The sequence below is a fragment of the Eretmochelys imbricata genome, chromosome 5 (genome assembly GCF_965152235.1).
Source record: "Eretmochelys imbricata isolate rEreImb1 chromosome 5, rEreImb1.hap1, whole genome shotgun sequence".
Lineage (NCBI taxonomy): Eukaryota > Metazoa > Chordata > Testudines > Cheloniidae > Eretmochelys > Eretmochelys imbricata.
The window spans coordinates 97,732,305-97,756,768 of NC_135576.1; the positions used below are offsets into that span (position 1 = coordinate 97,732,305).

The 24,464-nt window shown below is 41.0% G+C and overlaps 1 protein-coding gene across 1 annotated transcript in view; it reads right to left on the minus strand.

Moving 5' to 3' along the window:
- TMC1 (transmembrane channel like 1) overlaps positions 1 to 24,464 on the minus strand; it is a 79,664-nt gene that overhangs the window by 49,441 nt on the left and 5,759 nt on the right. Inside the window, exons 2-4 of the mRNA XM_077818029.1 lie at positions 14,641 to 14,697; positions 12,613 to 12,988; positions 6,427 to 6,567 (exon numbers count right to left, since the gene is read on the minus strand). Coding sequence (XP_077674155.1) covers positions 6,427 to 6,567; positions 12,613 to 12,988; positions 14,641 to 14,697 — 574 coding nt within the window. The remainder of the gene's footprint in view (positions 1 to 6,426; positions 6,568 to 12,612; positions 12,989 to 14,640; positions 14,698 to 24,464) is intronic.

The window sequence follows — 24,464 nt, forward strand, 5'->3', positions numbered from 1 at the left end:
TGAAGATTCTGTCCCTCCTCCTTTTAATTTTATATGAACCAGTTATGTTTTAGGGGCCCTCTCAAATATCCTTTGTTCACTGTCACTGTTCCTACAGCGACTCCCAAGTTGACTTATGATTCTTCTTGCATTCCATATTTATTTGAAGCTACTTTGTGAATGATACAAGCTTGATCTATGTCTGCCATCTCCTTCATATTTTGTTGTCATTCATTTAATTGTAGTTCATACATTGGTATTAACTTTATTGGGTAGCTTTTACATTTAGTAAAAACTTTAAACAAGGGAGAATTATAGTTGCATGGCATGCTATTGTATAATTGCAGGATTATGTGGTAATTTAATAAGAGCATGCTAGTAGATCTGACTATATATAGAAGTTAATTGTCTCTGTAGATTACACAATGCATACTTTGTGTGTGTGTGTGTGTGTAAAATCTAACTGACCCATGTCAACAGTGAGAATTAGAACTGTGCTCCAGAACCAAATACAGAATCCCACTTTTCAAATGTGGTCCTATCACTCCAGAACCAAGAACCATTAGCTTGGAAAACAAGGTAACTGGCTAGATATGGATACACCCGTATGTCTCAGATCCTCAAGTGGTGTAAATCTGTGTAAATTTCAATAGAGTTACACCAACTTGCACCATCTGAAGATCTGGCCCATAATATTTTATCTCTATCTCTATAAGCATCAATTGTAGGTCCAACTTTCTCCAAATCCAGTTCAGTAAATAGGAACTGAAGGTCATTACCATTGGAGTTGCCTTTGTGAAACATGTTGGTGTCTCAGACCAGTTCCCAGAGGATAAGTGTCTATATCACAGAAAATACCACCCCCAAAAAAGAGGAGAGGACAGGAGACAGCCTGCCCTACCTTCTAATCCTCAGCTGCTCTCCCTCCAGTTCAGAATTAATGCACACTGGCTTGGTAACATGGAGAAGTTTATACAGACACTGCCCATGCTACAACTTTCCTAGAATAAACAAAGTGCTTTATTCTCCAAAGTGTCCCATCTGACCTCGTTCATAGGCATTACACTCAGCAAAAGGAATAGTGCACATCCTGGAATAATGGTTTGTCCCACTCCAGTTGAAACCAGAAAAAGCCCATGTAGTTAAACGAGAAGAGGAAGGAAGGAAATGCAAAATGTCTAACCTCAGTAAAGCCAGGAAATTCAGAGAAAGGCTGAATCACCATCCTTCCCTAGTTCAGTTATGCTGAGGTAGTACAGAGAATATGGCCCTCTTCCAGGTAACTGAGAACTGTGCTCTTACATACCATATAGGTCAGATTCCTCCCCCCCACCCCACCCCCGCAAGAAGAAAAACTTGTGGAAGTGGGAATTAATAGAGGAGGGGGTGGCAAGGGACAGATCATTCCATCAAAGGGCAAGTTTTGCCCTCAAATAGATTAAGCAGAAGCTTCAGTCACCCACTATGGATCCCTTGAGATTCCCAAGATGCAAAGCCTTTACATGGGCTCTTATTGAACCTTACCCACATCCCAGCATGAATATTCCTTATGAGGCTGTTTGAAGGATGATGCATCTAGTTAATCTGTTTCTCAATCTCTCTCTCTGACACACACACACTCTCCCCATCCATTCCCATCCTTGGCCTGCCCCCTCCTGCTTTGCAAATCATCAAACCTATGAAAAGTTGTCTGTGAGATAAGAAGATTAGGGAGCAGTGCTACAGAAATTTATAACCCCAAATTCATCATAAGCCAGGATAGCTCTGCCTGCTGGTCCCCTCCACACGTGGATCTTGAGAGGAAAAATCAAGGCCACGTGAGGTGCATAATGCTAGGCACAAGGGTGTAAGGCAGGAATGGCAGTTCAGCCTATGATACATCTCCCTTGTAGGTGTAAGCCAGATGTTAAAGTAAGTGTAAGTGTCTTTGTATGTGAATTCTGCACCTGCACATTAAAAATGTATAGTTCATGCATTTTCAGAACAAAACTAAAAAGCAAAAAATAAAACAATACACTTCCTTCTAAAACAGAATGAAATTCTTTACAATGTGATCACTTTTTCTGGTCAGTGTGATGCTCACTTATTACTCTAACTTTGTCATGATAGTTTAACTAAAGCTTCTTCATTAATGATTTTTCCCCTAGGAAAAATGGAAGCAAAGAAAAATGATAAGATGGTGAGACAACTGCCAATGAAATCTCACTTTATAGAGATTGGAGAAAGCAGAATGGAAGGGTTACCTCCCTCTAGCTATAGAGCATTGGCGTACACAGTTGTAACAATTATTTGATATGAATTGCACCAATCCGCTCCCAGCTCAGGTAGTCAGACGGTACAGGTGCTCAGAAAAGAGCCAGGGGAAGGATGGAGCAAATAGTTTAATAAAAATTAAAATCTAAAACCAACATTCTCAAACTTGGGTTATTAAAATTAGGTGCCTAGAGATAACATTTTCAAAAGCACCTAAGTTACTAAATAGGCTAAGACCCATTTTCAAAAATGATTTTGGCCAGTCTACATAATGTTTCTTTCCCCTTCCCTCCCTTCCCCCCCCTCCGCCCCCCGCCCCACAGTAAGCTCTGGTGATATAAGCATCTTCACATCAATATAAATGTGTCCAAACATATTTTGATTTCTAAAATGACATAGTTAAAGCAGTACAAAAACTGTGAGTAAACAAGGTCTAAGGCTTGTATTAAAAGTTAATAGGACTTGGACTCCAAAGTGCCTAAATCACTTTTAACAAAAAGAAAAGGAGTACTTGTGGCACCTTAGAGACTAACCAATTTATTTGAGCATGAGCTTTTGTGAGCTACAGCTCACTTCATCGGATGCATACCGTCACTTTTGAAAATGGGATTTAGACACTTTGGAAAATTTTACAGTAGATCCATATTTTGATACCTAAATAACTGGCTTCATTTTCAGAGGTGCTGTGCACTCACTACTCCATTGATTTCAGTGAAATCAAGACACATGTACGGGGCCAAATATAGATTTAGATGTCTAACTTTAGGCACCTTTGTTTGAAAATGTGGCCTGGTTATTAGCTTTTAGGTTCTAATTTTTGTTTTTTTTTTCTTCTCTGCTGAGCTGAGATATGACTCTCCATACATAATAGTGACAATCTAAAGTAGGATTGCCTCGTATAAATTGTAACTATTTTTGGAATGTATTTGATGTAGCTAGATGGTAACAAATGTGATTCACTGGTTTACAAAAATAGATTTCAGTATAAAGAACTGATCTAAAGAACTGTCATTTCCACTTAGAACTCTGATATTTTCTGGGGTCAGCTATTAAAATGCTCCTAAGCCTACTTCAAAGAGAGCTGTGTGCTTAGCACAGCACAAAAGAAACCGTTGTTTTGGAAAGACAACAGAAAACACGTTGGTACATATACGTGTATTCACATAAACCTTTCGATATGAGAAAAAAAAATTTAATGAACTTGTAGTCTTCTAGTCTGGATAGCAAAAATATAATAATTTAGCTAATCTAATTTTAAAATTAAGTAACTAAACTAATTTATAAATAATTAAAATTGTTAAATGAACAAGAATATCTTGGTTAAAAAAATTGACATTATAACATCAAAATACATCAGAAGACTATCCAGGCTGGGATTTTAAAAGAGCTCAGTGTTTGTCTAACTGAAAATCCCACAGCCAGAGTACCAAAAAAAGGGGTATAAGCCACAGAGAAACAATGAGAAAACTTTAACAGATAATGGAGAGCATATTCACCTATCCTACAATAGCAGTAGAGTTAGGGGACCTGGTTACAACACAGTTCATAGATCCATAGGTCTTAAGGCCAGAAGAAACCATTATGATCATCTAGTCTGACCTTTTGCATAATACAGGCCATAGAAATTCACCTGCGTCAATCCCTTAACTACTGATTGAGCTACAGCGTATATTTCAGAAAGATCCAGCCTTAATTTAAAGACTTCAGATGATGTGATCCACCCTGTCCCTAGGTATATTATTACAATGGTTAATACCCTCACTGTAAAAAATTTGCACTAGTTGTCCCCAGACAGTTATATTTTATTGGGTCATGAAAATAAAATGAGAGAGCGTGTCAGTGTTAATGCTGGAAGAGAAAACTGAACTTTAAGGTGAAAATTTTGTTCCTGCTTAATAGATTGTAACTATAAGGTTTATCCTATCTATGTGAGGGTTCTATAGTCCTAGACTAGATAAAGAGTATTCTGTATAACTTTGATTTTTCTGAAATTTATGTCCATTTTCCAAATTCACAAATTCATATATTATAAGGCCAGAAGGGTCTATTGTGATCATTCTAGGCTGACCTCCTGTATATCACAGGCCATAGAACTTCCCTGAACTAATTTCTGTTTGAACTAGAGCAAATCGTTTAGAAAAACATCACAATTTGATTTTAAAATTTCCAGTGATGGAGAATCCACCACAACCCTTGTTAAGTAGCTCCAATGGTTAATTACCATCACTGGTAGAATGTGTGCCTTATTTCTAGTCTGAATTTGTCTAGTTTCAACTTTTAACCATTGGATCTTGTTATATCTTTGTCTGCTAGATTGAAAATTCCTCTGTTATCAAATTTCTGTTCCCCATGTAGTAGGTACTTATAGACCAAAATATTCTTTAGTTAAGATAATTTGGAAGTACTAGATACTTGGGAGTAACTTTGCTGGTAGTTCCCAAAAGAAGAAAAATGAATTGCAAGATTCAGAGGAACCTATAAGGGTACAGAAGTACCTGCCTGGAGCCCTTAGTAAAAACATGGAACCAAAAGCCCTTTTCTGGAAGATACTGGCAGAATGCTACCAGCAGTCAGTGAGGGCAGAATGCTACCAGCAGTCAGTGAGGGCAGAATGCTACCAGCAGTCAGTGAGGGCACAGGGAGAGGGAAGGCTGGCAGGCACAGAGGAAACCAGGTTACAAAAGCACACTGCAGGGCTGCACAGTTTCCTGGGGAAGCAGATTGTTCATTTCATTTCATTCATAATTGCATTGACTTCTGGATTGCAAAATGTCACTTAACTCAACCGGGCCAAGTTGCTTCTGACAGAAAGATTAGTATTTCATGTGTTTTGCCAGTTTAGCCAAGACCTAAACATTCTAGCTTTTTCAGATGAATTTTTCAGATTGTTTCAAGAGAAAATACCTGAGACCCAGGCCCATCTCAATTAAACAGACTCAAGTAGGCATGGAAACAAAACTATAAGCCCTGAGGGCTCCGCGTGGAACTATATAAATTTCTGCTAAGCAAACTAAGCAGCCAAAGCAGGGGCTGCTGCACTGATGGGAGAAGAGAAAATGGGGCCCAGCTGGGGCCACCTCAGCCTCCCCTGAACTTTTAGAACTATCCAGGACAGGCCCCCACTACTCTGAGGGCACTGGAACCCAGGTGGTGCCACCTGTCTCTTCCCCTCACCATGTGGCCTTGGAGAAAAACTGCAGAGCAAAACAACCAGCCGGAGACTCTAGAAGCAGCCAAAGCAGGGATGTCTGGACATTCTGAGAACTTTGTATAGTTTGGACTGGACTTTCTCTGGCCTGCACCAATTGGCTGTTTGCTCCAATCCTGCCCCTCCCTCACAGTCTCTTCACCTGCCCCCTTCCCACCTTCTTCTCTATCCTGTCTACTCTCACCCCTTCCCTTCAATGTCCCCTCTCCACTTTTCTTTCCATTTAGCTGATCCGCTCCTAACTAACTGTTCCCCCCACCCCCCGCAAAAGTAAATAAATAGTGGAACTAACATGACATTTGCTGGCATCACATTGTTCACTTTGCTTGTGTGTTACACCCCTTCCCACACTCTGTTTCTGTTTCATCTATTTCGATTATAAGCATCTGTTTCCACTGGAGACTTATTTGCTAGTGAAAACAACCTTTTTGCTTTGGTGAAAATGGAAGTGTGGCATTCACTAAGGCCAAAGGCAGTTTGTGCCTACAACGTACAAGAAAATGCATAAAATGTTCCCAATGTTTTGTTTTTCCCAAATTCAATTAAATTTTCATTCATTTCCCTCGCAGTTTAAGAGACAGAGAATTTTCCACAAATCTTTAAATATATGCTAAAATTACAGCACACAGGCCATCTGCTGGCATTCAAGACAGCTCCAAAGATAGTGACCTTTCTAATTGATGGGAAACTATCATGATCAGAAAGGTCTGATCAGGGTGGGTAATGGAATCCTACAAAACAGATCTGACTCCTTCATATTTTCACCCCAGATCTAAGAAGGTGAAGGAGCATTGACACACAATGTCACTTAAGTCCCAAGGATGGGCTTTCAGAGAAAAAAAATAAAAAAGAGCCTGATCTCTGGGGCTGCTTGAAGTTCAACAGATATAGAAATAAAGAGAAAATTGAGAAAAACAGCAAGAAGAGAGTATACAGTACCACAAACACCACAGTCACAGCGTTATTCATTATGAATCAGACCATACTTCAGGACGTCTAGTTTCTTTTTCATCTGCCATGGTTTGTTTCGTAAAGTGGCAATTAGTTTCTTTTTCTCTTCTACCTCTTCCTTCAGCTTGGCCAATTCCTCCTCCGTAATTGGCTCCTCTTCAGAGTCGGAGTCAGAGCTTCAAACAAAAGTGGAGGGATAAATACAGTAAGTTTAAAAACGTGAGGGTAATAGAAGGTTTCACTGAAGCAGATGTTCGGTGCTAACTCCTTAACTTGATCCTCTAGGTCTGTCTTGCAGCTGTAACTCTGAACTTGAATTTCTGTAACCCTGACCTGAAATGAAGTATTTGGAGCTTGAAGTACTGAAACTGAGCTGGACTATGACAGAGACAGAGATGTAGGACCTGATCCAAAGACCATTGAAGTGGGTGGGAATTTTTCCATTGACTTCAATGGGCTGTGGATCAGGCCTTTAGAGAGCAAGAGATCTGCTCCTCAAGGGTAATCCAATCTGTTAGATGCAAAGGTTCATGTAAGGAAACCCAACTCGGAACATTGTATAGGTTCTTTTTAGAAGAGTTTCAACCGTTGGGAGGGAGGTGTTTTTGCAAACCACAGTTTTTGAGAGAGCCATTCCCCACCTGTGAAGGCTCATCTCTGTTGGCTAGTTTGGAGTAGGAAGAGCCATACCCTCACTCTCTCTTCCCCGACACCTGAACAGGGCTAATCATAATCTGATCTTTAAATTGCAATAATGACCATCATCCGTCTTTTTATTAATACAGAAAGGCAGAGCCTATGGCTTTTTAAATTATGCATGCTTTATACAGAGAGAGGCTAAAACCAGAATCTTGAATCTGAACCACTTCAAATTTGTGGGGAGGGAGTGCTGTGTTCTAATCTCTGAATTTCAGCCCCACCCTATATCTTTGGTTGCAAAGGGACTTATTTTCTGGGTCCAATTTATATGTGGCCAAAATCTTGTGACACCATCAGTTCACATAAGAGTATGGAAATTTTGCATGAGAAATTGATTTTGCAAATTTACATATCTCAGAACTCTCACAAGATCAGCTAATTTCATGTGACTTCTGCTATTTAGGGGCAAAATGTCATGAAATTTTAGCACTGTCAAACCCCTAACCTGGCTCTGAATCAAACTTAAATTTAAACCCTAGCCTAAACCCAATGAAAATACAAACATCATTGCAATTATCTCCAGTTATATATAAATCCAGATACACTACCACAGTAAAGCTAAGCCGATACCATGCTGTTAGTGGGTAGCTCAGAATGTTCTGGATATGGGACTGTGTTGAGTAATATTCCCTCCACTACCTGAGTGGATAACATGGCTAAAGATAGTTGTGACAGATATGGCAATTTAATGAAGTATCATTGAAAGACCTTTTGGTATTAAGCTTATGTATTATTATGGGCCAGGATTGTATGTATCTTTTCTATGGGGGAGATATGACAAATATTGTACCCCATCTTTGGGGTCCATTGTTTTAACTGCATGGTTGATAGTATGATTATGCTCCACTCCATGAGGAAGGGCTACCACAAATCCACCAGGAACAAAAAACATTGGGTGGTGATAAAGGCAAATCAGCCAGGTTGTAACTCTCCCTGCAGGGAGATACCACCTCCTGGGATGGCTTGCATATACTAGTTCAAACTAGATTCTCCAGAGACCAACAGACAAAGATGGGACTTTTGGATAAATAGCCTGAGCTTAAACATACTCTTTCTGATCCAACGGACAGAACCTTCTATCCAAGGATGGCCCAATCCTTCTAGAAGAGTCGGAAGGGGTGCCTCCTATCAGAGTTCTTGTTGCAGTGTGTGGGGGGGGTGATCTCTGGGGGGTAAGCTATTGGCACGTGTAATTTTTTTAATTGTTTTTAATATTTTTTCTCTGTAACGTTTTCACCTTAAGAGTAAATATGTGTGCTTATAAAAACCTGTATATTAACATATAACTGCAGGCAGTTACAAGTGCCCAGAGCCTTTGAAGAGAAAGTAAAGTACAGGTGCTGGCCTGTTTAGGCAGTCTGGCTTGCTGCGGATATCACAGTGAAGGCGGGAAACTGTGCAGCCTGGAAAAACCCTGGTCAAGAGGGGGAGAGAGACATTGGTTTCTGCCCCATAGAGGTGACTGCTGAGGAGCTGGGGACCTAGAGTGGTGCCCTTGAAGGATCATAAGAGGGAAATACAGGTGCAATTGCCCTGAACTGTGACAATAACTACCTACTGCTCTCCCAGATATGACTACAAACAGATAACCATCAGTATGACAGAAACCATTTTTTGCAGCAGCGGCATGGGGGAAAATGCTTAAAAATCATTGAACTCAATTCAAATCAGTGCTGAGGATGGCAACTAAAGGAATTTACAAAGAAATTATCCAGTGGATTTAGCTCTTTTTCCTGTTCTGAATGTTCTGTGAATGGACTGATGCCTTTAGGAAATTGTTTGTTATTTGAATTAGTTTTAGGAATGGTTTGTTCATGCTAAGTTTAGCCTATGGACTGTTTGCAAATTGCTTGCTGCCATTACATCGTTGAATGCTTGATATGCATGATCTGATATTTGAGCTGTGTGATTAAGTCACGTAATGTGGTTTCTGTTCCCTGACTGGATAACCAAGGATTTATAAACTTCTTCGAATTCCTTTCAAAACAAATTCCATTTGCTAATGCAATGAATTGTGTGAATAACCAGACCTCAGTTATTGACCTAAAATGTTCCTTCTATTAATACTTGCACCAAAACATTTCCCAGCATGAATGATCATTAAAAGCTAATAAAAAGTTACACCAGCACAGTCAAAGTGAAATTCTTTTTAGAAAACATCAAAACAGATATTTTTTTCACTCTTCACCAAGCTCTAGCTTTGGTAACAAATGCTATGTGAGAAGGATATAAAAACAGCATTTGAGATGACTGTATGAGACACATTAGACTGAGTCAGAAAAAAAGAAAAACAGGATCCTACAATTACCAAATTCTCAGTTACTAAAGAATCAAATGCTACATACTAAAGAGAGCTGAACGTTAAAGAACTTGAACTCATCATCCATAAAATTTCAGCAAGAATGTATCATAAAAAAATCCCACTGCTGAAAACAAACCTCTACAGAAAGAAAGAGTCTTGCTGAAAGCCAGTCAGATATATTTATTATTTGGTGTTGAGATGAGCACTATAGAAAGACCTAGGCCAATGTACTGAAAATCAAAAGTCAGATGTCTCATGGATATCATCGTGAAGCACTTGAATCCTAATGCAAGGGAGTACTCTTTTAAAAACAAAAATCAGAAGGACTGACAGGGAATTGAATATTATACTATTTATGATAAAGGGGTTAAATCCTTTGCCCCGTTCCAGCCAAGGCAGCACAAAGCAGCCAGAAACCTTTCTGACCAAGGCAGCTGAGGAGGGTTCCCTTTGACACAGGGGAATCTCTGTGTTTGTTGTAGCTAGTTCTGAGAGGAATGTGTGGGGGAGTATGAAAAATAAATTGTGATACTGTGGAGCCAGTAAGGAAAGGATGCTGTACAAAATGAACGAGACACTGTAAACAAGGCAGAATAAAATATATATTAGAGCTTTTATTTGTCCCACTGCTCCTTATATGATGTAATGTCAGACCTAGCGCTGGTAAAATATATATATATTTCTTCAAAAGCAAAAATTTATTTTTTTAAACAAAATTCAAAATAAAGCCAACCAAATTTTTTCATCTCTTCTATTTAGAATGTTTTCATCAACAAAATCAAAAATTTTATTGAAATCAAACTTTTGTGAAACAGTTTGATTTCAATTAAATTGCATTTAAAAAAATAATAATTTGGGTAAAAAATTCTAACAGTTTTCCTTTAGCTCAAGTGTAAGGTCTCTGCTGTTGGAACCAAGAGATCTGAATTCTTCTATCTTTATTTACAACCAGTGTAAATGCTGCTTATGTGAAATCAGTGGGACTACTCATAAAGTGCTATTCAGTATAGGAGTATCACAATCTGGCCCTATAATAATGAACAAGCTCAGATGAAAGGCTTTCAGAGCTTTCAAAAAGACCTTGACAAGGTCCGTCACAGGAGGCTGCTAAGGAATCTAAGTAATCTTGAGGTGAGAGGTAGAGTTCTCTCATGGACAGAATATGGACAGGAAAAACAAATAATTGCACAACATGGCAAAAAGTTAGCAGTGAATGCTCCAAGGTTCCTCATTATGCTTTTCTTTTCCTTGTTTATTTTTTTTCATTTTATTTTCTTTCAGCATGCTTATCTGCTCTGCCTGAAAAGCCAGAAGCAGTGCATCACTTTTAAATCAGTAGGTCAGTGGTCCCCAAACTTTTTTGGTCAAACACACACCTTACCTGGTCTGCACCCCCTCCGGGAGTCACAGTCTGGAACCAAGGCCAGGAGCAGGGCTGCAGCTGGGGCTGCAGCAAGGAGCAGAACCATGGCCGGGAGCAGGGCCAGGAGCTGGTGGCCGAAGCCGGGGCCAGAGCTGCGACCAGGGGCAGGGCTGAAGCAGAGCTGGGCTGGGGGCAGAGCAGGATTGGGTGCCGTTCCCTCCCCTCCCACCATGGGAGCTGGCCCAGGTCCCACCATGCCTCCCCCCCAAGATGTTCCTCCGCTTGCCCCTGGGGGGGGCATGCCCCACAGTTTGGGGACCACTGCCACAGATAGCTTTTGTTATGATGAATCCACATGGACATACTAAAGAGCTCATACTTTCCACCCTCTCCTCCTCCCCCAAGGTTTGCAAATGCTCTATCTGAATTAAATCAGCCGAACTGATCATCAGCACATCATTCTTTGTTCATACATTATTTGTGCTCGCCTATCAAAATAAATACCCTTTAAACACCCTTTGTTGTTGTTGTAAGGAATTGTCGGAACAATATGCGATTTAAAAAACTTTCTTCAACTCATTTCAACTTTCTTACAATTACTTTTTTAAAATCTTTAAGATGCCATTTTGTGACATACCTCATAAGCTTCTGCTATCAGAAGCGACAGTCCCTCTACTCTTGGTGTCCCAGAGCTCATACCTTATTTACAATAGCTTGTTGGAAAAGTGATCTTGTTAGTTGTCCCACTTACTGTCTAAGGAGACAATGTTCTTGATGTCCTTCCAGGAATAGATAACTATCTTTAGTTATTCCTCAAATGTTATCCTTGCTATCCCCATGAGCAATGTCCTAGCCTGTATAATGTTTCTAATTAATTAGCCTAAATGAATATATCCTCCTCTACTGAAATTTATCATCCAGTCCAAAAAGTTCTGTTTTCATTCAATTTTACATTTTTCTGTGGGTCTTTTTTTTACTACATAACTATTTAATGTTCACAACAGAAGACAAGAACAACAATAAGTGAAAGAATATCAATTGGCACAGTCAGGAATATGATTTTAGTAAAATATACTTGAGTGCAGGAAACCACATAAAGGAAGGATAATGCTATAATGGATTTCATAGTGAAGAGCTGGAACAAAGACAAATTCTAGGAATGCTAAAAGGTGGGGGAAATGGAGTAGAATTGTATTGAAATGTGTTTGGGGAGAAATTAATATGAGAGTCGGGACAACACGTCTCACATTATGGGTTCCTTTCCTTTGATGATTCCTGCTGTGTTCTTCTGAGGTGTCTCTGGGGGCACCGACACCCATAGTGAATGTAAAAATGAGGGAAGTGGAATATCTCTCCCAGCTATGTAAATGTATCTATCTCCATCTGCTTCATGATGCACTCTTCCCAGCAGGTGGTTCCTTTCAAAGAATGTGATTCAAAAGCACAAAGCATGAGGTGGTGGAAAGAGAAGGTGGAAGAATGAGAGCATCAAGGCTGCTAGCAGAAAAACACAAAGGTTGGAATTTTCGGAAGGCCTCAGCACCCACACTGGGTGCTCAATTTTCAAAAGACTTCAGATTCCATTTAGGCACCTAAATAAGTAGACAGGTTTGCAGAATATCTCAGCATACCTGGCATGGGCTCTTGAAAATCTGGCCATAAGTGTCACAATGGGAGCTGTGGGAACTGAGCTCTTTTGAAAACCTGGCCTCAGTTGTGGGTCCTGAGTCCCTGAAACTCTGGCCTTGATCTTTTCTGAAAAACTGGCTCTTATAGCTAAGGGAGTTGTGCTGGCTGTGGGTACTTCCTAACTATAGCCATAAGTTCAGATAGGTTTCAGATTACATAAATAATTACCTTGAGGAACCTTTCTTCTTTTTATCCTTTTTCTTGTTGTCCTTCTCCTTTTTCCCTTTCTCGTCAGGTTTTTTTTCCTGTTTGGTCTCATTTTTGCCTCTTCCTTTTCTGCCCCCTTTATTGTCTTCTTCTCCATCCTCATTGGGCTCCTGCTGTTTGGATATCTGATTTTCCCTGTTCTTCTGGTTTTTGCAGGATTCCCCATCAGAATCACTGTCCTCATTCCCAGCCTGTTTCCTCTGTGCTCTCCTGTTTCTCTGTCTGTGTTGCCCAGCTGTCCTTGTCTCCTCTTCCTCCTCCGAATCCTTTCTGGCTCTCCCTCTGGCATTTCCTCTTCTGGTTTTGGCAGTTACTTTCTTCTCTTTTTCAGATTCTTCTTCATCTTCACAATCATGATGGGGGATGGTGGGGGGACACGCAAAAACAAAAAGTTAATATTATGTATCAACACCAACAATTCTCTCTCTCGCACACACATGTACAGAATTTATGTTATCAATATGATATACTATAGCTGCACATGACCTAACAAAATGATAAACAGTTTAGAAACCTGACCTATGATGAAACTTTAAAAAAACTGGGCATATTTAGTCTTAAGAAAACTATGGGGGGGGGTGGATGTGATGGGATGTACGAACCTACACTGGTGAAGTAAGGATTAAGGAGTAGCTCTGGGCCCATAAAGCCCTGCCCAGCTGCCCCTGCTGGGCATGCTCACAGCAGGGGCTAAGCTCAGAAGGGAACAGTTTAGTTCAGTCTGGGTGGACAGTTGCAGGCTCCTGCCAAGAAGCCACTGAGGCCCTGGGTGGCCAGGCCCAGTCCTCAACGCCAAGCCACCACAGACCTATCAATTGCGGAGATTGGCAACAACAAGTCATGGCTGACAGAAGAAGACCCTTCAGAGCATGGACAGCGAGAGCTTCAGAAGGGATCCCCAGGCAACCGGTGACACCAACAGAGGAACAGAAGCTAGGATAGGAAGTGGCCCAGGGAGAAGATATAGGGGCCCCTGCCCCTTAGGTCACACATTTTTTAATTACTGCTTCATTGGACCCTGGGTTGGAACCCGGTGGAGCAGGGAGGTCCCAGGTTTCCCTAACTCCAGCCATTGACTCTCGCCATTGGGTGACATGGCCATTGACTCTCACTGCAGGGCAAAGTGGCCACTGACTCTCACTTTGTGAGACATATCCCAGAGTACTACCAGCAGACGATGCTGCTGGGAGCAGACCTGAACCCCCTGTTCCCCAGCACAGGATCTGATAAATCTTTAGATATGTTAAGGGCTGTTATAAAGGGGACATTGATCAATTTTCTCCATGTCCACTGAAGAAGTAATCTGCAACAAGGAAGATTTAAGTTAGATATTAGGAAAAACTTTCTAACTATAAGGATAGTTAAGCTCTGACAGTGATTCCAAAATTTCCCTGGAAGGCTATTCCAGAATAGTCTTCCAGGGAAATTTTGGAATCACTGTTACTGAGATTTTTAAGAAAAGGTTAGACAAACACTTGTCAAGGAAGTCCTAGGTATACTTGGTCCTGCTTTGGTGCCAGGGGTGGACTGGATAACCTCTCAAAGTCCTTCCAGCCCTACATTTCTATGATTCTATCATTAGAGCTCATAACACTCCTATACCCCTGACAGATTAAGATACCAATTTCATTATATTATCACCCTAGCTGATAGACTTCCCTGCTGCCTTCCAACCACTGGAGTTATTTTCCAAAGATATTAGTTTAAACATGAAATTCAGAGTGCACTACAGTCAAAACATGATTACAGTAATTCATGAACTATGGGATCAGGATGTCTCAAAACAATAGTAATAAGCTATAGAGCTCTTCACTTCAGATGACTAGTTTAAATCCAGCCCGAGTCTCTTCACTAAAAACAGTCATTTTGTTAAGTGGAGACCTGCCGAACAGGAACTGGATTAAGCCTCCACATTTCATGTCATGCACTGCAACAAGAAACTGTCTGAATGGAGAATTGAAATTGTCCATCACTGATTACCTATTTTGCTGTCATCATCTTCGCTCTCAGCTGCACTGCCTTCTTCATTGTCAACTTCAATGCCCACTATGAAAGAAAATCATATTGTGCTGTACGTTGAAAGATGAATAGTCATTAAAGACATTTTTAAAAAATATGCTTTGAAATGACTTGAATGTGTCATATTTGGGCTCTTAGTTACAAAAACCCAACATACTGGAACACTGAAGTTTTAGAATATATATTTTTGTGAGTACGACGAGGGAAGTATGAACAACACAGTGGCATGTGACACCCCTTGTCCCCTTGTCTTCAGCCAGAGCACTGGAGCTGAGAATGGTGGTAATAAAAAGTGAGATTTACTTTTTCAAATAGGAAGACGTTGGAGGATGTGAGAGGTAGAAGTCTCATGGAGAGATGAGGTAACTAGCAGCTACCTCCTGATTAGCAGAAAGACAATGAAAAAACTGCTGCCTCCCCAGGCAGTTCTCAAACTTTCTTTTAAAATGTGCAAGACTAGCAGTGACTAGTGCTCTGGAATCTTCTAAGATCACTGCAAGCTTTAACAAAGAGCCATTTCCTGGTAAAACTGAGTGGAGGAGGAATGAGATTTAGGAGTAGCAGCACAGCTGATGGATAGAGGGTTCCAGAAGAGGGGAGAGGAGTTTCTCTTGAAGCTTCAGATTTAGAATTCAAAACTCTAAGCAAAGTGGCAAGAAATGATTTTGTTCTTTCTTGGACAGGGATTTGCCCTACCTCATAGCCCCCAAGAGACAAGATAGGGAGTGGAGACTTCAAGGAGAGGACCCCATATACTAGCCACCTTCCACTTCCAGGACAACAATACTTAGGTTAGAGTGGGGTCCCTGGTCCTAAGTGGAGGGACATGGCTGCGGTGTTACTGTCTGAGGGAGTCCAGTAATGCAGTGACGGAGGAAGCTGATGGTTGGCTTAATGAGAGAAGGGCACATATGGGCACTGGTTGTAATGAATAGAGGATGTTGGTTGAGTTGCTCTGTTTACTGATATGTGGTTGGAGGGTGTGGATCTATGGTTCTGCAAACGTTATCAAGCCTGTTACCTAAATGTTTATGGAACTGGGTTTATTATTCCTGGAGAGATCTAGAACACACAAACCTACCCTCATTTTATGGGAGTTGAAATTCCAGTCAAATTATTCACACTGCTCTAATAGTGATTACTAATGAGTAGAGCGGGAGACATCCTGTACCTGCTAGCCACAAGTAACCAGGAGTATATCCCAAATAATCTCCCTGGGGCACTTTGAACCAGTGGTGGTGATGGTAGGGAACCCTATGTATTTAATTCCAAAAAAGTTCAACTGTAGAAAAGAGCTATTTGGTGACCTGGTGTCAATCTGGTGTTGGTCAACTGGTGTGGAGACCAGTGATGTTCCCTCAGAAAGATTTCTACTGTTGTATGAGGAGACGGTTGCAGCCAGCTCCCTGAAAAGTTCTCAAGGTGTCTCTGTCTGAGCCTGGAGGTCCAGAAGCATGAGGGAGAGGGCTTGAGGTATGCCAATGGAATGTATAAGTTGATATGTAGTGGGAAAGAATTAAGGAGGAAATTAAGAAATATTGTCCATTAATATAACTATGCAGCTGTTATTCCATTACTTTTTACCATATATTTTCAGACATGTGCTACCTAACTTTCTCCCTGTTATGTCAGGACGGTAAGCCTATAGTAAGTTGTACAACTCAAATTTTCTAAAATAACCTTTCAGTCAACAGGAAACTAAAATTATCATTATTATTCACTTCCTTGTGTGCCTTTTCACTTTTCCTCACTCTTGTAGTGGCTCCCCTCCACCGCAGTTTCTGACATGGACTCATATTAAGCAGCTTGTGACCTCTTAAACCATGATGTAGAAGTTAATTTATCCAGTGAAAACTGTAACCAAACAATCAGGCATTGCTGCTTAGCTTTACCGAGATAGGAGATTATAAATCAAAAAATGGTAAAATATGTAAAGCCGTAAACAAGAAACAATAAAGAGTCTTGTTTCTGTCTGTGAATTAACATGGAAAGGATTATTATCCAGTATCTGACAGACACATTAAAACAGGGACGTATGCACAAAATTTAAATTCCCTCCATAAAGCATCTCTTTGTAATAGTATTTTCTGTTATTTGAACAACATCTGCATAATAATTTTTAAGGCTATGCACAAATGTAATCATGCAATATCATCAGTGGGATGTGAAAATAAGTGCTCTTTTGTTCGGCCTGGACATATGCCTACTGTTGCTGGCAGTAACTGGATCTACATTTGACAAAGATCATTACATTGCTATTGAGAGCTTGCAATGACGAAGACAGACATCTCTAAAAAGATAGGTTGCATGCAACAGAAGCTCATGGTCTTTTATTTGCAACTAATTCCTTTGCTGAGCTCCTCCAGCCAAAGAGAAATTCCCAAGGAAGCACTATAATGATATAGGATTGGCCTTACTTCAGATTTTGATGAGTGCAGACAATAAGCAAACAGCTGGGGGGTTAGAATATATTCTGAATCATTCGCTGGAGCTAAAAGTATATCATGCAGAAATTAACATTATATCTGGAACAAATAAAAACAATGCCTATGCAGCGTAGCAACTTAAATGCAATAGAAAGTAATTGATTGAATTTAATTAAATATAGTGGCATAAGATAATAAATGTGCTAAACTGAATCCAGCATATCAGACAAGATAATATGTTGCACTAAATAATAGGATCACTCATCATTCTGACTAATAAATAATAGAAAGTCAACATGTTTACATGCTTGATTATCTATGTGACCAGCAGTAGAAGTGCTAAATAGCAGAGATTTTAAACAACAAACAAAGAAAAAAACATAGGGCCAAATAGAAGTGGATATTACTGTGAAAAGGATGTGACAAAAAGCACTGTATTAGCCTGGAAGTGCAAAGAGAGGATTAAAGGGGATCACGCAACTGCAAGAGTAGTGAGTTCATAGTGCAGACCTTGCACAATCTTGGTTTTTTTGCAAAAGCTGACAATTTACAGCATTAGATTGAAAGGTAGTTCCTGCCTCCATGACCTCATTCTTCTGCAAAAATAGACCATGCAAACCTGCTAAATCCATTTGTCCTAAAGAGACCCTCTAAAAAAAAACAAATTTACTGTGCAACAGAAACCATTGTGGCAACATTTAAGTGACAAATTATTACAGGTTCCTTTTATATCTGCTGGAATTACACATTATTGTGCTTCATTCCACAGACACTCTGGCCTTCTCTGCAGTAGATAAGAACTTAAGAATGGCCACATTGAGTCAGACCAATGGTCCATCGAACCCAGTATCCTGTCCTCTGACAGTGACCAGTGCCTGATGCTTCTGAGGGAATGAACAGAACAGGACAATTATTGAATGATCCATCCCTAGTCATCCAGTCCCAGCTTCTGGAACTCAGAGGATTAGGGACACCCGGAGCATGGGGTTGCGTCCCTGACCATCTGCCCTCCACAACATCCCCTGGCAACGAGTTCCATAGGTGTACTTGGACTTTCAGAAAGCCTTTGACAAGGTCCCTCACCAAACGCTCGTAAGCAAAATAAGTAGTCTTGGGATAAGAGAGAAGAATTTCCACATAGTGAAACATTCTGGGAGTTAAAGGATATCAGAGTTGTTTGTTAATACCCCAGAATTCCCAAATGCAGTCAGTATCACCATCAACATGAGCACCAACATAGACCCGACCCTGGAGCAGAAGTGACAGTTCTTAACACAGCTTCCACTGATTAGTTGCATTGCTGCTGAAGATTGGAAAGTGTTACAGGCAGAATTCAGGAACAGATAAGAGCTCCTGAGTTTTCAGTTAATGGGCACAGTGCTTATAACTCCCCTTAGCACAATGTCCCAGGATCAGCTGTAGAATAATTTACTGGTGCAGCAGGCAGGCACTGAAGACCAACCTTGCCTTCTTGCAGTCCATGAATGTTTCCGGAGTGGAGCACCATTCTGGATGAGACCTGTATTTTATGTTGGGATGATAGCTGGATGGGGTGATGGTGAGTGTCAATAAATTTCCAAATGAAGATGGATGCCTATTACTAGCTCTTTGAAGAAACATCTCAGTACTACATTGATGGTATTGGTATTGTTAGTTCCGGGATTCTTCTTCCCTCAAGCACAAACAAATAAAAAAGGCAATAAGGCACAATGACATCAAATAGAACACACAGTGTGTCTATTATTATTAATCATAATTATTATAGTAGCACCTAGAGGCCTCAGACAGGCTAGGTACCCATTGTCTCAGGCACTGTATATACATAGAGGAAGTGACAGTATCTGTCCCAAAAAGCTTACAGTCTGAAGACAAAAAGAAAAGGAGTACTTGTGGCATCTTAGAGACTAACCAGTTTATTTGAGCATAAGCTTTTGTGAGCTACAGCTCACTTCATCGGATGCATACTGTGGAAAGTGTAGAAGATCTTTTTATACACACAAAGCATGAAAAAATACCTCCTCTCCTGCTGGTAATAGCTTATCTAAAGTGATCACTCTCCTTACAATGCGTATGATAATCAAGGTGGGCCATTTCCAGCGCAAATCCAGGGTTTAACAAGAACGTCTGGGGGGAGGATAGGGGGGTAGGAAAAAACAAGGGGAAATAGGTTACTTTGCATAATGACTTAGCCACTCCCAGTCTCTATTCAAGCCTAAGTTAATTGTATCCAATTTGCAAATGAATTCCAATTCAACAGTTTCTCGCTGGAGTCTGGATTTGAAGTTTTTTTGTTGTAATATCGCAACTTTCATGTCTGTAATTGCATGACCAGAGAGATTGAAGTGTTCTCCGACTGGTTTATGAATGTTATAATTCTTGACATCTGATTTGTGTCCATTTATTCTTTTACGTAGAGACTGTCCAGTTTGACCAATGTACATGGCAGAGGGGCATTGCTGGCACATGATGGCATATATCACATTGGTGGATGTGCAGGTGAACGAGCCTCTGATAGTGTGGCTGATGTTATTAGGCCCTGTGATGGTGTCTCCTTTTCTTTTTGTGAATATAGACTAACACGGCTGTTACTCTGAAACCAGTCTGAAGACAGTTAGTTATGTCAGTGTCCTCTCATCTTGTGATAGTTCATCTTCATTTCAGTCATCCCCCTCTGTCAGCTGTCCCTTGGACTCCAGGACACTCAGCTCCTGATTCTTGGCAATTTTCATCAGCCTCACCTTCAAACCCCCCCCCCCGCCGCCCCCCGCAAGCACCAACAACCTGGAATGATTGCCTGGATGGAGACAAGCACTGCATAGAAGGGCCCAAGATGGAGGTGCCAGTGACTCAAGCAGCCCTGACAATGCTCTTTTATGATATTGGTCCCACAGCCTCTTGATGTTGTCCCAGCACTGGTTAGCACTACACCCAATTCACCAAACTTTGTGACACCTTGCTGGAGACCAGCCGCTTGTGGACAATGTTGGAACACCTCATCATTCTATATCCCAAGCAGGGCTCTCATAATGGTGTCAGGCCAGTTTTCAGCTCTATCAGAAGTTTTCCCAGAGCAAGCATGTTAGGAAGCAAAAACAAGACTCTCATAGAAATAGATGCTAGAAAAAGCAAAAAAAACCCTCATCCCCAGCTTTCCATCCAGCTGATATAACTGATGCTTGCAAAATGCTTGGGCAGCAGTTGTATGTGTGTTGTGCAGTTGTTACCAGCTTAAGCCATTTTACTGCAATGCCTTTACACCATGTAAATGAGACCTAAACTGTCTGCTTGATGTATGTGCAGCTGATGAAACCTGTTAAGACTTGTTTTGGGAAACCATTTTTTTAACTAAACTGTTTTTTACAGAAATGTTACACAGAAAGTAACAAACGTGCTCAAGTATAAACAAGACAGGAATAAGCAGCAGGGAAAATGAACTTCACATGGATAAAAACCCTGGTCCATGCAAATATCACTAGTAATTTGAAAAAAGGGGGGCAGGGCAATACAGAATATATTGCTTCAAAAGTTCTAGAGTGGTCTGGACATGTTAAATTTCTCATCTTTATTTCTTACCTATAGAGCTCACAGTGTGGTCTGGTACAAAGCGTTATTTATTAGGGTGGTGCTATTGGATTGTAACTCAGTATTGTATGTTGCTGAGCAGAGAGTATCAACAGCTACAGTTCAATGATAATTGAAAGTATCAGGAGAGGAGCTGCAGCCAAAGAGCACCAGACTTTGGAACATGTGCCTTTCATGGTAATCAGTGTCAGCAACATTGCTACCGGTGCCAATTTTTAAAATGCTTATGAGACTTCTGACCTGACATGGTGGACAATGCATATTAAGCAAAGCAGAAAAAAATGGGTATGTTGTATGAGTAATATGAGGTCTAGAGTGTAGGCCTGGCAAGTGGCACTTGTTAGGTGAGTATCAAAACTTTCTCTGCTCCAGGGTAGCATGCACACATTACAGGATCTGTTCAGGTTCACTTGAAAGGCCAGTGAGATTTTTGACACACCTGACCTAAGTTTGGACTTTATAAAAAAAGCTAGAAACCTAAAGTGTTTCTAGTGGCTTCCTCGCAAACATTTCACATAGCTCTGCACTTTGTTGACATTAGAAAAGCTGTGTCATGAAACTGATCATGAAACTAGCGAATATTATACATATTAAAGAAACAGATCCCTTCTCAGCTGCTGGAGTAACGAAGACCACATGCGTAGAAATACAAATAATTTTAAGATCTTTGCTGTATTAATAATTGACTTTTTGGTTTTGTTTGTTCGTTTTGTCACATATCTAAAAGACCAACATTATTGGTAGTTTGGACATTTGGCTGATAGGAGCAACAGAAATGTACGTAGCCTTATTACTAGAAAGCTACTTCAGATCATTAACTCGGTAGTAGTTTTCTAAGAGGAAAAGAAGGGGCTAAGCAGCCCACAATTCAATGCTACCATTATTCATGGCAAGCCCTGTCTTACTGAATTATTACGGGAGCATTTCATCTATATACAAATTACACTTCATGGTGACACTAAATCTAAATGCTGTTTAGCACTAAACTTCAATGCATTTCTATATGACACAGCCTACAGAAATAGCAGAGAAGTATTCCTCAGACACTTTACTATTACCCTGCATCAAAACTGAAGGTTTCATGATACACTGGTTTGCTGAAGTCGTTATTTATAATCTTTGGTGCAAGACCATAAACATCAGTATGTGGGATGCTTTTAGCTGTATAACTGTCACTTGTTTCCAGCTTTTTCAAATTGGCCTACACGTGATCAGACTTGTGAACAGCTCCAAGAAGCAGGGCAGAGCTATGCAGCAACATCTAGAATGACTCAGTGTTAATGAGAAGGTTTGAAGAGGGTCTCAAATATCTTGGGGTATGTGTTCACTGCACAGTTATCTTGGGTGACCAGCACCAGGATCTGAGCACCCAGGTTAGCCTAGCCTAGTGCGCGCAGCCACACTGCAAAACTCTGCCTGAGTTACTGGTGCTGCACCTGGATGTGTCACTAGGACTTCAGGATATGCCTCCAGTGGTTCTTTGTGCGGTGGTAAGCTGAGTCACTCTGATTCGTTCCCAGTGAATTGTGGGAGAACTTCTCTGTCCTTCTGAGTTCATGGAGGGAGTCATGGGAAGGCACTAAAGGACTTTCTCCACTCAAGTGTTTTAGCCTTCATCCTCAATGCAAAGTGGTCAGGTTACCAACCAAAGACTCAGTCAAGTTTTAGCCTATAGCCCCAGTCAGGCGAGCTAGCTTGGGCTGAAAGCTCCGCCAAACTCGAGTGAGAGGGATTTGTGTGTAGATGGGATGCAGGGTTGGGGCAACACCCAAGTAAGAGGCTGAGTTAATGCTGCAGTGAAGCCTGGCTCATAGATGCCAATAGACTGCTCAGAGGAAAAGCTGGAAACTTCTCCCTTTGATGGCCACAAGTGGAGCACTCCATGAGATATAGAGACAGATTGTGTGTGGGGTGGCCATTCAGTGGCCTTGTTCACCCAAGTCACTCTGCCCTCATAAACCTGAGATTTAGAACTGTAGGTACTGATAAATTCCTACCTCATCCATCCTGCCATTGACTTTTGCACTTGATGATATGTTGTGCAGCTGAAATGGGAGGAATGGAGGGAAGCATTCATATTTCATTTTTGTTTTCTAGCTCATTCTATTTTTTCTCACTGACAAACTTTCCCCATGGTCTTGTTCTGATAGCACGATGCAGCATGCAAATGTTCCTCAGAACTAACCCATAAAATATGGTCCAGTTGTGTAACACTGTTGGCTGGCAACTGTTCAACAGTTGCCTGCATTCACCCTGGAGGAGGCTGCATTTCAGTAATAGGCAAAAAAATGCCTATTTGTATGTAGTTTGGAAAATACTGTAAGATTCTTCAGGATAAAGGGTGACATAAAAAATGAATACTGTGACTTTATTATTTAATCATTAAGACAATATACTGGAGCACAGACAGACTTGCAAGCAATTACCTGGAGTCAAATGCCCAGCCTACCTATGACAGGCTCCGCTGAAGGGAATGAGCCAACCCTGCTCCACCTGCGTGTAGTTAATTGCCTATGTAGCTGGAAGGCAGTTAAGTAAGGAGCCAAATAAAATGCTTAGGAGATCTCAGCTGATAAAAGCTTCTGAGGAGAAAGGAAGCTCCAAAGGAGGGGAACACCTATGGACCTTGAACTAAGCAACAGCTATCCAGACAGGGAAAACCTGAGAGAGACCTTGAACAAGCTGGGGAATCATAGAATATGAGGGTTGGAAGGGACCTCAGGGGGTCATCTAGTCCAACCCCCTGCTCAAAGCAGGGCCAATCCCCAATTTTTGCCCCAGATCCCTAAATGGCCCCCTCAAGAATTGAACTCACAACCCTGGGTTTAGCAGGCCAATGGTCAAACCACTGAGCTATCCCTCCCCCCAAATCCTGAGGCCTTACAACACAAGAAGCTGCTTCTAGAACTTAGAGAATTTTGCTTTAGGACTTAAGTTGTATCTGGCCTCTGAGGTAAGAACCCTGGTGTAAGTGTTCCTTTCAGAAGGTTTTATTAAAGGGAGATGTACTGTACTTTATTAAAGGAGATGTACTGCGGTAGAGTTTTTGGCTTCTCCTTTGCCAGGCTGTTTTAGTGACTTTGTTACCCCTTTAAGGGGTGGGAACTGAGGCAAGCCACAGCAGAGCCTCACTCCTCAATGAGGGAGCAGTCAGGAGATGACAGTACCCCTTCTACATCTAGACCTGGTCAGTAGATCTGATGATGTAGGTGGGTCTCTTTCACTAGAAACTAGTGAAATTCTCTCTCCAATGCCAAAAAGATACAGTCATCTATACCTCGAAGATCTACATCCAGTTCCTTAAAAAAAAATCTGAAATTCCCTTCACATTCTTCTCTGACCCTTGAATAATAGACTAATGTCCAAAATTAGTAGTCCCAGAGATCCTAAATACCTCACCACACCTCCATCCACTCACAAGCCTCCCTGCAACCCAACCCGGGGAAACCACTAGACCTTGAAGATGACCCGAAGGGGCCAAGTTATGCTGAGCTCAATTATCCTTCCCCTAGGATGCTCTGCTAGCATCCCTATCTCATTTAACCAGGGAACTGTCGGTGGCAGCATCCCATCTGCTATAGTGTAGCACATGGGGAGAGACAAAGTCCTTCAAGTAGCCAAGATCCAATCTACAAAAATCAAGAGATTTCTTGCTGTTTTAAGCAAACATCTCACCTCTACTTAATTATAGATCTATACTGCAAATTTAATGCACATTGAGACGTTCCAGTTTTCTTTACCATTTTAGTATATTGTCAGATTTTGCTTGTCAGCTGTTTGATGTGA